Consider the following 18,496-nt stretch of genomic DNA (forward strand, 5'->3'; position numbering starts at 1 on the left):
TAAGCATTCTGACATCGACGATAATTACATTGACATAATAAATCATCCCGTGCTCAGACTACCTTCTCACTGCGTCGTGATACTTCATCAGATCCCTTAGATCTGATGAATCGGGTACCGGATTATCTGATAAACCCAGCAGTCGCCTTATTGAGAGATAATCGCTTGTTGTGCGAGTAATAATAGAATTTAGAAGTAACTTTACAAGAAAATTTAATTATAGGTTGTTACTATTGTTTGAGAGATGCTTTCGATACTTTATATTAATTGAAGAATATAACAATTAAAAATTTTGAACTTTAACATTTAAAATAAAATAACATTATTTGATTCAATTTTAGAGTCAGTGTCAAAAATTGTTTGGAAATACATATAATTCTTAAATTTGGTATCATACATTTTTCAAAAAGTTATCGAGTCGCGTTACTGGTGTAAAGATGTGTGTTAACATATACGACTGCCGGGGGATCTTAATCCGTCGCTGCGAGATATAACAGTTCGAGGGTTTTGATCAACACTAAAAACATGATTTTACATTTTTCACGTAATCTTGTATGTAGTGCCGAATTTATCGACAGACGGCGCCGCCTCAGGTGTACATACGATAAAAATCGACGGTTCCTTACGGTCAGGAAAAAACCGTTTTTAAAGAATGACGGAGAGACTCGTGATAAATAACTGTTTATCTTATGCATGCAGCTCTCTAACTACGTAGCAATAAATATTAACTTTCGACCAAGGCGAGAGACACACGGACCGAGAATGCACTTTATCGACGGAAAGTAGACACATGTTAGGAGACTCTTGGGATCTTCTATAAATATATAACGTACAGATATGAGACGTGAAATTTACTTTCGACACTGTAGCTGTTGCATCAATTATCATATAATTAAATTTGTATATCCTTATCTCCATCTTATTCAAGAATACGCAACTTTATATAATCTATCAAATTAATTCAAGACTCGTTGCTTTAATCAGAAGAGATTCTTTTTTTTGATGCAATCGCTTACGAGGTTAAGTAAACTTCGATCTTTACACACTCTGCTCTCCGTATCAATGAAATTTCTCGATTACAACTTTGCCGGCGGTGTAGAATTTGCCTAATACGTCTCTGTTACGGATCCCTACCGATCTGGCAATTTTCCCTCCAACTCGCGTAGACGCAGGAAACGTAGCGGGAAAAAGGGCAGCATATATACGTGAGGAAGGAAAGGACCGGGAGAGCCACGTTCCGCACACGTTCCGTGCACACGACCGGCGATGCCACACACCTCTATTACAATCACGACGTAACAAGAGTAGGTAAAGAGAGAGGCATAGGAACCGCGGCGGATCGCGCACGTCGGACAGAGACGAACGGGACGGGAGCGCGGGAGGATGCGGGAGACGACACGAGAAGCCGTAAGCGGGTTACGGTCGAGTGTATAATACGCGTCGGCATGTTGTATACATGTATATAAGCCAGCCTATATCTACACCTATACCTATGCCCGTACTCTATGCGCGCGGCCAGCCGCTAGCGTGTGTACGTCTTATAAATACGAGGCAGTGCGTGGCGCGCTCGTGAGAGAAGGTGCGTAAGGTCCGCATCTGCCCGAGATTCTCACGCGCGACGCATCTGTCTCAAGTTCCCACGAGAAACCCGGAGCCCCGAAGAAGAAGGAGAGAGAGAAGCCGTGTTGCCCGGGAGCCAGGCCGCCGCGGCCGGTAGACCGGGAAAGTTTCGTCCGTCGGGCGCGGGCTGTCCACGTGGCGGCGGCGCGCCTAGAGCCGCCACCGTCTTTCCCGCCGACGTCGCGCTCGTTAAAGTGTCAGATTATAGGAAGAACGTATGTACGATCTCTTGCCCCCTGCAACCCCTCCCTCCGCCTTTATTCCGCGACCCAGAACGGCTTGATCGATTTTTATCGAGTCACCCTGGACGGACGCGCGTGTCGCGCACCCTCCGTCTTCGTAATAAAGGCGAACGCCACTATCCGCGCATGTAATCTCTCCTAATTCGTTCGCTTGAAATGCACCGGAATGTATGCGAGAGAGTTGTGCGGGAATCATTCGATCGGCGAGGGTTGCTTCCAAAAACGGGACGCATCGAACTCGTTCGAAAGACCAGTTGACGATACGAGACATAGATTGTTTTAATTTACATTTTAATAAGTTTCAATTTTAATTTAATTCAACGTCGTGAAAAGTTGCTTGAAATGTGTTGAAACTTTAATGATAATTAATAATAAATATAAAGGATTGAGAAAGTTGTTGTTTTATGTTTTTACTCTTGTTTTAATTAATGCATGATAATTGTTCTTTGTATATTCGTTTATTACTTTGCCGTATTTTTTTTTCATACTTGCTTGAATATTTATTATTTTGCGTCTTGCTATGTGTATTAATTTATTTTATCGTGCCACTCCACGTGTCATTCTGTCTGTCATCTTCCGCTCGTCGGAACTATGGAAGGTCACTGATCCACCGAAGACTATAAATATCTCGGAAAATTAAGTGTTTCATAATTACACGGTTTCTGGAGTATGCAAATCGCAACCTTGTATATATTAAGACGACGTTGAAAATAAATTTGTCCTTATCGCATACATTATCATACTTACACGCGAAATTCGCGCGAGCAATCGCAGTAGCGTGCTTTTTCGAGCACACGATGTCTTTGCTATCTCATTACCGGCTGCATCGTTCCGATTGTATCGTCAGAGAGAGAATCGAGGGGCTATTATCTCTGCCGAAGGTTCGATTATTTTTACGGCGGCTTATTGCACTGAAGTGCGATGCAAGGTTATAGTGACGCGACGGTAGCGATGCTGTATAATAGCTGCTTTGCGGCGAGTGTTGAGTTTTACATGAAGCAAAATGCGACACAGAGAGCGGCAGCGTAAAATTTCCAATTTTCTCGCACGAATTGCCATGTGTCTTCTATTATTTTTGAAATGAGAAAAATCGGAGGAAAAAATAGAAAGTTTTTCAGTTTTTTGAAATGAAGTTTTATATAAAATTTTTTATTTTTAGTTTTTTCTTATTTTGCTCACTTGAAACAAGGATGCAACGTTTTGTCGTGGAATCTAAATGCATGTAAAAATCTCACTTTATTTCTTTTCGTGAAATATGATTCAACTGTATTGTTGAATAACGATGTATTTACCCATTTAAGGAACGTACTTTGCGTGGGTTACTTTGCATAGTAAATCACGTGGTGTCACGGGTGTGTAACACTGATCTAATCTTCGACGGAATACGAGAGAGGTTCGATAAATAATCTTCGCTGCAACAGCAACATGAGACGGATAATTAATGCAGGACGATTTTCATTTATTGCAGATACGCAACAGTGAGTAAAATAATATAAGTTGTAATTACGAATCAAAAGATACTCACGCGAAGTGCGTGTATGATTTCATACGCGAGGCGGCCGCTCGTTGAAACGCAATTACTAAACGCACGCGATTAACCTGGATTTTTTTCCAAAATCGTGTATCTTCGTAAACGACGTACAGGTGTTGCCTGACTCCGAATGCAATCACGTTTTAAATTGACCCGCATTGGCCCATCTTTCTCCTTACTTAATAACACGTCGCATCGCGGTGTCATAAGTAATTATCCCTGAAAACCGCGATTTTTCACACGGTGCGTTAATGATTGTCGCAGGTGTGACGCTAACGGGGCTGCGCTCGATTGAAATTGCGTGATCGAATCGATATTCTTCGATAATTGAATTTCGGAGCCATTTCACATTCTCATCTGCATAAAACTGGATTTTTGGATAAGAAACGCTTACAGAAAGAAATAACGCGAGATAAAGCCACTTGCTAAATTAATGAGAATATGTATTTTCAATTTTGTATAAATATTTTAATTAATTATTTTGCATGAAAGTGCCGAAGTATATCAACGCGACAATATTAATCCGTATCTCTCAACGCAGCATTTATTAGACATTCGTTATGATGTACGTTGCAACATTTTCAGAGAAGAGCGTGGAGAATTGGATATTAATATGATTTAGATCCCTGATAGAATCAAGTTAGCTTGATAGCAAGATTTAATTGCACTGATACTGAAATAATTACGTGTATTCATATTGAAACCTTTGGCGTCCGCTAATTCGCTTTAACGTCGCAAGAATATAAGACGATAACCTGCCCGAGAGTTCTTTTAGCTTTCTCAAAATAAGCTTGCTAATTAATGCGTTCGAGACGACAGTCAGCAGGATGATGCGAATGTAATTTCGTATATGCGCGAAGGATCGTCTGATGCATTTCACATAAAATTTATGGCACGCATCACTGATTCCTTACGTCTGCGTTTATCACAAAATAGGAATTTTATTAAAATACAGTTGCAGAAAAGAGATATATATGTATGTATATATATTATTTCCTCCGTAATTATTGAATATCGAAAAATTAATTGGAAAAAATCTACATAATTGGAAAGAATTCTACATTCCGGTCAAATTAATTTTCTTATTTAAAATGTTTTATATCGGCTTCTTGTTTGCAGATGTTTGTGAGAACAAATTACGTTAAATTTTAATAAATGATCGTGCTTTTGACGTCACTGATAGAGATACGGCTTAATCATTAGGCCGGCACGTGGTCTTAATTGCGCGAAAAAAGGCAGGCTTGTACGTCACGAGTGCATTACTTTCGCGTTTAGGCCTCTTTGAATTCCGGTGCGAACCCGTGGGGCCGACAAGAAAGGCGGCATATAAATCTACAGCCGAACGTGCGCAAAAGGCATGCGGGGCTCGTGGCTTCTATCGCTTCTATTCCATATTGGAGCGCGAGGCTAATCGCCGGGCCGTGTCTTGTGCTGCTCGGCTTTATTTATCGTATTGCCAGTGTAAAATATCGAGAGCAGTAACTTGAGATAAGGGTTTCCTGTTACTCCTTCATTATCGGAACAAATACTTAACAGCTAGTCAATCTTTGCACTCGTCGAACTTGTTGCGCAAAAATTATTTTCTTGGAGATATTGATTGTGCCATTTTAATTATTTATTAGAGAAGAACATTGTTTTCTTTTTATATACATTATTTTCCTAACAACGTCCTTTCTGCGCCTGATAAGTTTTATTATTATATTATCAGGACGATTCGTCAGAAAGATTCACCTCTTTTCATGTTTTTTTTTTTTTTCGTAACTTCCTATCTCTTTTATTCGCATTTTTAGGATCTCTAACTGGATTTTACTTATATTTTAATCACCAAACCGGATAAATTAATATTAAACCATATGATCGTTGACATTTTGAAAATGCGGGTGATTAGATCCTACGACGTCATATATATTTCAAACTAACGATCGAAATCGCTTTATGCGTAGAATTGACAGATATATTACCGGTTTCGTTATTTTATGTAAAAAACCTAATCCTATTAATACCTTTTTTTGACGTGTGCTAATTTGCACTAATGATAAGCAATCAGGAGCCGGATTCTTCGTTTCTTATCTTCCTTTCCATCTGGGATTATCGCAAATAACGTTCAACAAGATTGCTTTGCTGTCACAGATTTTATTTTTGGTTACGTATTCCATTTGTTAATACATTTCGTAAAAAAAACAACGATTAGAAAGTGTTAACAAGTCAGTGAACTGATGGCGCTTTTGCTTTCAAGTCTTATTTTTTACAGTGGGCCATTATTGGAGAAAAACTCCAAGCCAGCTAAAAAAAATTGAAAGAATTCTTTTAATGCTATAAATATGCAGAAGTAGTGTCTATGATTTATTCACAATATTGAAAAGGCATTTTTATAACAATTAACGTAAATATATTTTTTCTTGCTTACGATATTATATAAAATTTAATACAGCAAGTCACACCAGCTTTTGAATCGTGACTTGAGATTAGATGGTCGAATTATATAACAATGGACTTCCTCGACAATTAATTATTCGCACTTTGGACGTCATCGATCGATCGCGCTATTATTGATGCATCGTTATGCAACGGTGTCTTCTATTTCAACCGCTCTCACATCGTTCTAAAGAGGTTGCGACGTTCTCGCGCGAGTCGAGGAGGTCGTGTACGCGCCGAGGAGACACGTCGATTCTTCTTGTATCTCTTTTTCCGTGAATGGCGTTGCAGGATAGGCACGAGAATGGCGCAAGCACGTTCCGCGATCATCCATGACGAACGGCGTTAGTCACGAGCCAATTTCATTCCGGCTTTCTTTCGCCTCCTCGTCCGGCCACGAAAGAAACGGCTCTCTCCCTCTGTCATTCTCGGCCGACGGCAATTCTTTTGGCAGCCGAAACTGGCGTGAGTTCCCTTCCTTTGCGTAATTATTGACAGATTTAGAGTGAGTGCCGGCTGACGCATGGATGTTAGACAAATTTCTCGTGTGGCATGTTTCCAGGCTCTTTAATCGTGACACGACTCACGAGTATTTATTGGTTGTTAGAACGAAATATAAGACTGAAATCGACATCCTGGTGCAATTTGTCTCAACAAATATTTTTTTATAATTGAAAATTTGCTTCAGCTTGCAAGTTTAATTCATTCTATGTCCATCAATAAATTCTTTTGGCAGCCGAAACTGATCTATGTCAGTATAATAAAATCGCGCAAAAATCTAACGTTTGATTATTCGAAATTATATTTTTCCGATTACAATTAGAACTGAATTTTACTGAGACAGAAATGTGCGTATAAATATTGTGTTACGCGATTATTGTTTTTTTAATAAAACACAATTTCGAAATTTCGATAATAAATATGCTTTACGCAGAATAATCATTTATTGAAAATGTGCGTACGTGCGCGAGAGAGAAAAAGAGAGTGTTCCGCGTGTGCGGTCACCTAATGCCCGGCATACGTGACACGCGTGCGACGGTGATCGCGTGCGCTGCGTATGCGTCGGCTCGCATTAATGCGGCGATCGGGGCCGTGGGAATGAGCGAGTAGCGCGAGTGAGCGTTCCGCCGGCACGAGCGGGCCCCCGCGACGAGGAGGGAGATACGCGGCGCCGTTCACTCCTCGGAGGACGGCAAAGGCCGACTATCGGGCTGCACGCGGGAGGAAGTGGTAGCCGATTCCGCGCAACACGTGCTTTTCTCTCGCGCCGAGAAATGTCAACCGAGAAAGTTAGCGGCGATTGTTTCGCCACCGAAAGCGCCTCGGTTCTCTCCCGCGCCGGCATGCAACCGGATTTTAATACTTTCGCTACCGGCAGTAATATTTTGTGCTGTAATATGTTTTATTTTTACTTGTAATGGAATTTATTTATCTCTGTTTACGATGGGATTGATTAATTCACATTTAAAAGTTGTGCAATATGTTTTTTAACATTTTGACATTGATAAAAATATAAAAGGTGAACGATTATCTTCCGGCAAAATTGAGTTTTTTTTTTGGAATAACAGTCTCTTGTAATCTTACCTAAAAGTATCGATTTTTTTTTCTAAAATATATTAGCTAATTATATATGTATCTTATTTTCGTTTAAAATTCCAGTGACATTCGCAGCAGACTGGAAAACTACTGTGAATACAAATTTCCGCAGTTACATAGTTTCCAACTATTTATTCCGGCTATCTTTCCTGACACGCGGATTATACTAGCGTGAAAGTGGCGTGATAAAAGAAAGTATAAAGCAGGTCATTTTCTCACGCGGAGTTGGAAATATTCCTTGTCCGGAGTGGAAATTCTCCTTGTCGCATTCATAGTCAAACTCAAACTCAATTATTGCACCCGATTAATAACTACTTCTTGTCACTACTTCATGTTACGCTGACATTATCGCAACTTATAATTGAAAATTTGACAAATATTACGATAATTCTCCTTCTTGATGTTACAAGTTTTATATCATAAAAAATGTTTTTTATATTCTATTCGAAAAGTATTTTTTACTGTTTTTTTAAACTCATATAAAGCTGATATATTTGTATAAAATTTTGCAAATTTTTACGACAAATATGTGCAAAGCGCGGAATCTATATAATATTCTATATGAATTCCTTCGGTGTATAAATTATAAATATCTCGAATGCCTTCTCAAACTGGTACAAGTCGAAGCGTTCTCACTATGTGGACATTACTTGTGGCGATTTCTTACGAGGAAAAATTCCTGCGCGGACACTTTAATCACTGTAATTACGAAAAAAGGCTATCGAACGGTTGCGACACACCCGTTTCGTCCAATTTACGCGATCCGGATAGCCGTGAGACGACCGTAAATGAGGTGAGGAACTGCGGTGGGGGGCAACGGTAAGAGGATAATGAATTAATTTATTTAATCGACGTGTCGCGGTGCCGCCGGTGAAAATAATTCGCGTAATTGATACATTTCGGGCGGGACTTCTCTTCTTTTTTAGTATCATTGAGTTGCGCTCTGACCTCCTTTAAGTGGAGGCGCGCGCTAAAGAAAGCCTCTGCCCCTGCGCGGGTGCAAGTCTACATCTAATACGGGGTTGTTCGAAGGGTTGCCTGTTCTACAGGGTGCTACCTTTCTGCCTACCCCATTTTAGGCAGGCATACCTACCTAAAAAGAAAATGTATGTCAAAGAAAGATAACAATTATTTTTTACATATTATATTAGACACTTCGTCTGCTGTCTTGTCATTTAAATTAATATCCGATTGATTTGTCAATTGCAAAGTCCATAAAAAAACAAATTGCTTAGAAAGTTAATTAATTTACCACATTTTTGATTTATATTTCTTTGCATTTTTATTTTTTCTTATTTTATTTAATTAATGAGTGTATCGAAGAAATTTGTATTTTATAAAAAAAACTAGGCATGTACATAGGCATTGAATATTTCTTTTATTACTTTTTATTGATACAGCAAATTATTGTTAATGCAGCTAGATCGACTACATTTTTATTAAATAAACTGTCGTAGCGTCAGCTGATATCGGTCCTTCACAGTGGAGTGTCATTAAGTAAACAGAATTGAATTAACCCCATCGAATAATTCATAAATTATTCACTCTCTTTTCCGATTATTCTATTATATTCCGATTTACGGTTGCCGAGATCATCGCGGTATCTTCTATTATTTTTTGGTTTGAGGGTCGAGGTTACCCTCGCATCCGCTGTAAAAAATCATGTGAATTCACATGCACCCCATTTAACCTACCTACCCCATAGTGGACATGTGGTTGTCACATATGGACAACACGTGTGCGTACTATCGAAATCGATTCATATTTATGCAGTGGTTTTGATTAAATGAACTATTGTATACGATTTTGCTTCCTCTCTTTATTTCCAAATTTATTATAGCTGTAACATAATTTTATTTACGTAAAAATATCATTGCATTGTAATATAAAAAGTTGTAAAACATTGTAAAGTTGCATGCAATTCATGTAAAATATGAACACAATAATTCTATTTAATTTATGGATAGAAAAAATTTGGAAAATTATAATTAAATTTAAAGCTCTTTAAATAGTAACGTTTGACAATCGTATTCTTTATATTCGTTTCATATGTTACCTTACGAGAAATTTTCCCGCGTAAACTCACTCTTTATGAAATAATTTTGTTCGGCGTTTCTTTAGTCCAATATCAAATGCCTGGTCAAATCTTTTTCAGTTGCCCTCGGAACTCTTCGGATCGCTGAGTACAACGTTTTGACAGGAAGAAAACATCCTTTGAAGGATTTTCTTGAATCCAATCTTACAATTAGATACAAATAGACTTTAGCAGACTGATTTTTTGTCGATGTTTTAGTTTATGCATGATAAGAATTTTCGAGTATCTGTAAACTTTTATTTAAAGAGACTCTTTCGTATATCTCTTTAATATAACAAGTTTACTAAATTTTTTCGATGACTTTAAATATAAATAAATATATTTAAGAAAATAAATAAAAAAGATTTTATGTTATATCAATTTTAAAATTATTCACTTAAAACTAAGGTGGAAGGGAGCAGTGAATCAATTGATACAAAGTATATTCGCTTATCAGTAACATTTATTTCAAACAAACATATTGGAAGACATAGGAAAGCGTCAGCGATGCTTGCTGACGTTAAAGCCGCGCGATATCACAATCTCGAAATAATTAAATCTGTATATATATGTACTAGGTACAAATATCACAAACGCGATTACATCGCGTAATGTAAAAAAAAAAGAGGAAAAATATAGCACGTCTCTGACGTATATCTTATTAAATTCCGTTATATCTACGAGGAATGCTCGTCTCAGTCAGTTGTCAATGACATAATCTCTAAAATCTACATGAAATACAATCTAAAGATCACAGTTTCTTGTTCTTATCTAAGCCGCACACCTCGGCTGTTGACAGCGGCGCGTCCTCTCGACCACGAGGACGCAAAGTCGATGCGATTCTGCTTTCGCAGAAGGAAGTTCCTTCCGAATCTCGGATTCGCCGTTGAGGTAGATGCGGTTGTTCTCGACGACGACGCCTCACGCCACTTGCACCTCCGGTAGCTGGTGTTGCGAGAAGGCGCGTTCCTTGTAGCACAGGTCCCGATCGGCCATGGTTAGGGTCGTCCAGTAGAAGTCGCCGGCGTGGGTGTGGGCGAAGTGCACCGGCACGTAGCACTGACCAGGCACAACCGGCACGACGGTCATCTGGCCGTCCAGGCAGACAGTGATGGCGGCACCTTCCTCGGCATCCCGCAGCTCCTGCAGCAGTCTGCACTCGAGCGTCTCGTTGGCGTTGTTCTGGTTGTCAACCTCCTCGGTGAAGATCTCGACTTGAGGCACAGCCTCCTGACGCTTGTCGCTCGCGTATTTGCTGCTAGTGCGCTTCTTCAGCATTCGCAGCAGCGGCTTCAGCGGCTTCAGGATGCGCCTCCTCTTGCTCCGTTTGTTCACGGTCTTGTTGTCCTCTGACATCTTCAGATTGTAAAGATTGTCGTTGAGCTCGTTCTCGAACACGTCGCTGACCTCGAAGTCGTACAGCACGTGTTCGGTCATCATCATGGTGGCGGCCATCTTTCTTCTCTCTCTCTCTCTCTTTCTTTCTTTTCTCTCTCTCTCTCTCTCTCTCTCTCTCTCTCTTTCTTTTTCTCTGCGTGTCAGCGCTTCTTCCTCCCTTCGAACCACGTACACTGAACCGGTTTCTTCCGTTGAACTTGTCGAAACTCGGAACACGTGGTCGCGGACTGTCGTTCGATAGGAACTTTGGCGGGAGATGAATTGTGGAAGCGGAGGATTGCGTGTACTCGGTGAGTGCGCTTTTTGGAAAGGTCGGCTCTGTGGAGCGAAACGCTAGTGAGCGAATGGTGCCTTAGCGCGTGCAACCCTGGTCCTTATATAGCCCCACCGTGGCTGCCACGGGGTGACAGAGTGGGGAAGGCAGGTGCACTCTGGCTGTGGGAACTCGGAGAATTCGGAGCTTCCCACGTCGCGGGGTCCACGCCGACCATCTGCCGGTCGGTTCTCCCCCTCCGCCGCCTTCGCCGCCCGGTCGCCCACCACCTATCTCTCGGTCCCCTTGCAACAGCACCCTGCTCGCAGGAGTCTCTCCGCGCCGTACATATACGAACGCACACACAACCCCCCTACGATCACCCCCGCTCGACCTTTCACGTGGTGAATCCTCTCTTTCTCCGTCTCGCCGCGGCTCCGGTTTCTTAGGTTCCGAGGGGTCTTTTTTTCTAGGATAGAATACCGGGATTTATACTGCGAGAAGAAGGGGGTGATGCGTTGCTCCTTCCCGAAACTTGCTCGAACTTGTCGCGAACACGTTCGTGCGCGTCACGCGAGCTCGCGTGAGGTGAAACGGATTTTGTGTCGTCGGCTTTACACCGAGTACGGAACGTCCAACTTGTTGCGTCTCGCATTGCAAGTCTGATGCGAGCCGAGGGTAGCAAGTCGACTAGTTAGACACGACATCGATGATAATGAAGATAATGATGTAAACGAAGAATGCTCGATGTTTAATTATGTGTTGTACTTTAAAAGATTGTAAGATTCATGAAAAACATAATGTTTACTACGTTAACTCGTGTAAGAAAGGAAGATACACGATCGATGGTGTATTCAATTTCGACACGCGAAATAGCGTGACGCAAGGTGCATTCGCATTGTAGAGATTCTTTTGTCAGGCACGGTTCTGCAGAGTTTTGTGCTTTGTCTTTTAAATCAAAAGTATTGTGTGATTTTACTTATTGAAAATATTTTAATTACTATATTCTATATTTTATAATTAAAATTGTAAAATATATAGAAATTATATTAAAAATTTATTATTTTTTAATAATTAATTAATTTATTTTTACAAAAATGATTTTATACAATTATGTGTTTGATCGATGATCCCCCTCAGCTCTTGAAATTCTTCCTTTAGCTGCGATCATCGTTGCTGAGAATTTTTGAGGCAAAGGGTTAGCGTACAGCTAGCCGGTAAGTTATAGTAATTAACGTGCAGTAATAATGTGCCCCGGCTTCCTTCATTACCCCGCTGTACTCGAGAGATTTAGAGCCGAGAAGCGTCTGGACGCTTCGTGAACGGCGCGGCAACCCCCGCTATTAAATACGCCTCCAACCGGATTTTTTGTTATCTCGAAACTCTGGGCCTCTTGTCTTCATGACACGATCACGATGCGTCCATTAGCTGTACCGTCATAAAAAAGCCTGGAAGTTTTGTGAGGAATTTTTTCTTCACCTCGCGCCCTAGCTTTTTTTACGCGATGGTTTTTTGACAACCTGTTTCGCGGCGTACGAACGTCAGGTGAACAGTAATTGATACGTTTAGCACTCGGTAAATAAGTGTATTTAATAAACATGCACAATTAATTAATTTATTTTTGTAGGGTTTTGCAATAATAATAGTATGGTATAAAAATAATATATTTTATACTGCAATTGATTTTATTTTTATCATTTATTTATTTATCATTCAAAAATGATGTTATCTCGATTTTTTACATACAAGTGCACACAATATACATATTACAGGGAAGATTATATTTAAGAAATCTTATAATTATGCTTGTATTTAAACGTAATGTCATCGGCGGCTTAGAGGCGCTCGACTGATGCACCTGAACATCAGTCTATCGAGGGTGAAATCATGAAGGGATCCTGCCGAGCTGGACCCAGGCATAGGTATACATCGCGAGCAAACTTTGTTTGCCCCCTCGAAGGACAGGTACACTCAGGTTATTTGTTTTCACTCGCGTTTCGAAAATACAGGATCGGAGGGCAGGTGAAGCGTGCCTTCATAGAGTTTTATTTGCGGCGAGAAACGATTTAGGTACCTGACGATTTAGGCATCATTTGCAAGTGTGATATGTTATTTGTGTCCGAGATGTGATATGTAAATATTGCAGTGACGATTTTTTTCAACTTAACAATCGACTTCCAAGAAATTATTGATGACATTTTTCTTATTTTAATGTGGATGTGCAAAAAATATTTATGACTCGTTAATGCAAACTCAAATTTAATACGTAAATATGTAAAAATATTTATATCTCCGCGTATTTTTTATATTTTTGATTGGTTTTTATGCATAATTTACAATTTAAATATAAGTATTGATTTGATATGTATTGATATGTATTCAAAGTTTATCGGTGGTTATGTCGTAATTTACTTAATGGTTATTTCACCTTTATTTTTAACTCGACAAGCTTCGATTTTCGCCTCGTTCCACATTTGGCCGAAAAATCGTCGACCTTTCATGTACGAACAGGGAATTTAAAAGTGTCGTGGATCGTTGGGCATATCGATCGACCGGTTTCATCCACGTGGTAGCCGATCAGTGAAGTGTGTCGCGCTCGCGCCTGCTGAATACCACGACACAAACTCATAATCAGAGTCTTGCCAATCCGTTATTTCCGTTCACGCGGGATTAGTAGGGGGAAAAAAATGAAATAGAAGTAAGAGATACAGTATTTGCAAAGATCTGTTTTATTTGTCGATTTAGTTGGCAGAAATCAATCGTATTCAGGGTTTCTAATTTGAACGTTTCTATCTCGTGCAGCGCGAACTCACGCTAGTATCATCGCGCAGGCAGCAGGCGGCTCTCTAATGAAAATTGAGGAAACGGGTAATCTCGCGCGTTTCCTGTTAGCCGCGGATTTAAACCGGTTTGCGAGCAGATCCGCGCGCGCGGACGTTCTCTGTTTCAATAGGCCCGGTGATCGCGCTTCGCGCTCGTTCCCTTAACGCCGTTAACAATCGAAGGAGCCCTCGGTCATCCTCATCTCACGCAGAGGCGCCCTCACACCGGTCCGATCGGATAGACTTTACAACCGGTTCTTAACGCGACCGTCAAATTTTAATTAATTCGAGACCGTTCGCGCGGCGCGTCCTGATTTAAAGCCGCGCCCGTGTGTTTTCGCGCGCGCGCGCGAGCACACACGTCGTCCCGGAGGCATCTTACGTGGAATTAATAATTCATGAATCGTTTTAGTCGTTCACAGCGTAGAGACACTAGCGATTTGAAAACGGTCCCCGCTGGGAATTTAAGTCACGCCGCTCATATTTGCCGGCCGAAAATTTATACGCGTGCATCTTGTAGTGTCGATAATAATACATTGCCCGATGTAGCGAAGAATCACGGCGCGTGTAACATGACAAATTTCGAAGACACGTTTGCACTCCCTAGCAGAATGTTCTGCTTCATTAACGACTCGACATAAATTTCGTGTCGCGATTCGGGCGTTAACGATCTCTGACTACAGCTTGGAGAGTTTCTGAACGTTGATATATATCAACGATAACGCTTTTGTGATAGGATCACGGTAGAGACGGACTCAAAAAATCTGTTTTATTTAATTTCATTACCATAGTTTGATAAAACTCACCGAAATTTATATTATTTTAATGGACTACTGTTTTTAAATTCTTTCTTAACTCTGAATTTTTTGAAATCGTTATATAAAATATTTTTATCATGTACTTATTACCAAGCTTTTATGATGAAGCATCCATAAGATTAATTTCTATAAAAAATGAATAAATAATTATAAGATTAAATTTTGTTTAAACAAACACTTCTGAAAAAATTGGCTAAATATAAATAAATGCATTTTATCTTAGTAACATAATTAAGTAAATAATTTAGGAATAGATATAATTGAAACTTGCATTGAAACAGTTGATATAATTGTTAGTATTAGGAAAAATTTAATTTTTCGAGAAATTTGCACAGGGTCTAAAACTGTTATTACACTCTGTAAATTGCAGAGCGGTGAATCCCGCAGAAACGGCTCGTCATATTTCTAGATTTATTCCGCGCCGTCGACGAATGTATTAAGAAAAAATTTCTATAAAGTCTGTACAAAATTTTATTGCAACGGACAACCCGTACAAAGGACTTAAGAGAAAATTTGTACGTACAATTTCAACTTTTTACATGCAAAAATAAATGATTGCATAATTATATGAGATAATTCTTAATTTTCCGTGAAACTTGCATAGTGTATCTAAAGCTGTTATTACGCCTTGCAAATTGCAGAGCGGTGGATCCTACAGAAACAGCTCGTCATATTTCTATATTTATTCCGCGCCGCCGACGAAGGTATTAGATTATGCAAATCGCGTGCGGGACGAGTGTCGCAGGTCCCATCAGATAAAACGTTTATTCCGGAGGTGGAACGCGCGATCTTCTTCGCATTCGGCCGTGGCGAACATTAGAGACGAGCGTATGACACGATCTTGATTAAAACGCTACCTCTGGCATTTGCGGATAATGATCGCTTATCACGTCATTAACCGACGAGAAAAAGAATCCGCGAACGTCTGAATAATCAGGCTGAACGCGCGTCGTGGAATGCATCTAAAAGATGGCTCGAGGACACGCGCGTGCGTTTTTTTTTGTGTGTCTATTTGTAACGTCTGCAGATAGATGAGTCTTCTTCGAATTCTACATAACAATGAGAGCAGCTGGCATCGTTTTATTGATTTAGAAATGTGGAATGTATATAAAGATAGATGTAAAAATATAAATTACTTATTTTTACTTCAAGAAAAAATTTCTATAAAGTCCCTACAAAATTTTATTGCCGTATGAAGGACTTAAGAGAAAACTCGTGTAATTTCAGTTTTTTACATGCGAAAATAAATTACCGCATAATTATATGAGATAATTTTTTGGAGTGGAGCTGCGTCCAACCCGATTTATGTAGATACCGCGTCTGTAGAAAAAAAAAGCGAGTAATAGAGGATGAACGCTATTTTCCTCTCGTCAACTGCTGCAAAGATCCTGGCGGTCATTTCAGAGCGCGCGATTTTACATGGAACTTTCATTAGCATATAATTAATACGTGAGCAATGACCGCAGCGTTTTTTTTGCGCGCGGTTGCTGCTCGCGTATAAAGTCCGACTTGTTCATACATGTTCGATGAGATGCTGCATGTGGACGCGAGAGAGAAGGGTGCTCTCTCGGTTAGGTTGAATGGAAAAAGAGAAGGCGAAGAAGAGCTCGCGCACGCAGGCTTAACCGTAAAACAGTAGTGGTGACCCCCGGGGCTGAGCAGGCCCAAACAAGAAGTTCCTTCTGACGTCACCGGCAGGTGCAAGCAGAAGTGCATCCTCGTCTCGCCGCGCTTCTCTCTCACCTTCTCACTCCCTTACTCACTCTTTCCTCTTTTCGCCTTCCTCGGCTTCTTTTTCTGCTTCCTCCTCTCGCGCACTTGCGTATAATCGTGCCGATTTCGAGATCGAGATAACTCGACCTGGTACTCACGGCGCCCACCGTGAATCCGGTTGGTTTCGTTGAAAATTTCTGACGTACGTTACTCGACCGCGCTCGCTCGCTCGCCCGCTCGCTCTCTCGCGAGCGGACTTTAATTAATGGTTTCCTTTGTGGTTCATTGAGTTGGCTGCGGATAAATTGGCAAGGTGATTGCAGGGACGAAACAAAGGATACGCGCAGTATCCGTATTTCGTAATGCGCACAAAGCTGCACAGGAAAACGTGATATTTCTCAAATAGATTCTGCAATAAATTTAAATTTTTTAGCGAAAATTTGATGTTGTCTCATACGGTGAATAATTTTGAAAACAAAATTGGGACAAAAATATTTCATTTTGCAGTTGTTGGATGCACTAGAAATGCTGCGGTTTTAATGTTTCGATTAAATTTATATAAAATTAATTTTCTAAAAATGTGTATCTTGTGTAGCTTTTAAGCTTAACTCGCGAAAATAATTTTAACTTTGTAGAAAATTTTCTAATCTTACATTTTGTAATAATTTAATGTGATTTGAGCTCAAATTAGTTTGAGTTTAATGCCGAGCGTGTCACGGGGGATAATAAAAAACGGGAAACGCTTTATCATAGAGATTTAAAGGCCAGCCGAAAACTCGATCCTAATCTACTCTTGGCGATGGTGCTTTTAATCGAAAGGCGATACGATTCCACCGCGATGGAACACTCCGCAGGCGGGTAATAAAATATCCTACCGAGAACATTCCATGGATTTAATGCCCGATAGCATTGTTCGTAAGTGGAACAACGAAATCCGAACGAGCTGCCGCGGTTGCTGCCGAGATAGCTTCGTCTCGCTTTATCTCTCAGGGCGAAGGTAACCGCATCCGCGCGGTTGGTGTACAGATGCAGCAGGTTATCTCGATCCTGAAATCGGTACCATTACAGATGAGTGCGCACCCCAGAGAGAGAAAGAGAGAGAGAGAGAGAGAGAGAGAGAGAGAGAGAGAGAAAAGAAAGAAGACTGTTAATTCTCTTGCGCGCAGTCTTGAAGTCGATTTGCTCGACGCAAATTGCACGATGCTACATGCACTGGCAATTATAAAAGCGCGTAATATTACACTTTTCTTTTTATCCCATTAGACTTTGCATATTGTATGTGATTTTTGTGATGAGACAAATAAAACTCGCAGCCAGATGAGCACATTTAATGGTAAATGTACAATATAATTACGGATCTTATATATTTTATTAATTAGTACAGCAAAAATTTTTTTATTTTGTTCTTATGTGAGTCATTATCTTTTTATTATATGATTTCTTTTCGAAGAAAAATCGGGGTTAATAAGTGGAGATAATCTGGCAGGAAAAAATCTGATAGAAAAAAGAAGGAGACGAGGGTGCGTCAAGGGAGGATGGTACTAAAAAGGAGGACATCTCGTTTGCGCCCGAGGCGAAAAATAGTCCAACGACTACCGTATTGGTTTTTTATTTCTCCCTTCTACGAGGCTGGTAATCGTTTTCGACAGGTAGATGCCGTTCCCAGATAGAGATCTTCTTGATTGGAATTTTATCTCTCGCCTCGCATACTGGATCTGGATTAAAGCGTGCAACGAGCCCGTAAAAGATTTGCTTTCTCTCTTTATACTTGGGAATAATCCGTATCGATCACTTATCACGAATTACATCTTCGCACGACGGCATTCAGCGGGGAAACTTTATTATTTTTTAATTATCGTCTTTAATTATCAATTTGTTGTTAGCTCAAACTTGCAATTTTATTACATTGTTGAGCGTATAATAAAAACAGAATTTAATGTTTTGTATTTGGCGAATGAAAGACTTTAGACATCTATAAAAGATAACATACAATATATTTCTGCACGGATGCTAC

The 18,496-nt window shown here is 40.1% G+C and overlaps 2 protein-coding genes across 3 annotated transcripts in view; one reads left to right on the forward strand and one right to left on the reverse strand.

Annotated features, from left to right (window-relative positions):
- Positions 1–18,496, forward strand: part of LOC105670992 (tubulin monoglutamylase TTLL4) — a 152,262-nt gene that overhangs the window by 32,149 nt on the left and 101,617 nt on the right. The gene's annotated exons all lie outside the window — the stretch shown is intronic.
- Positions 9,924–11,791, reverse strand: LOC105679442 (uncharacterized). The gene has a single exon (XM_067347431.1). The coding sequence runs from the start codon at positions 10,931–10,933 to the stop codon at positions 10,400–10,402; it is 534 nt and encodes a 177-aa protein (XP_067203532.1). The 5' UTR covers positions 10,934–11,791; the 3' UTR covers positions 9,924–10,399.

Source organism: Linepithema humile, chromosome 1, assembly GCF_040581485.1.
Source record: "Linepithema humile isolate Giens D197 chromosome 1, Lhum_UNIL_v1.0, whole genome shotgun sequence".
NCBI classification, from domain to species: domain Eukaryota; kingdom Metazoa; phylum Arthropoda; class Insecta; order Hymenoptera; family Formicidae; genus Linepithema; species Linepithema humile.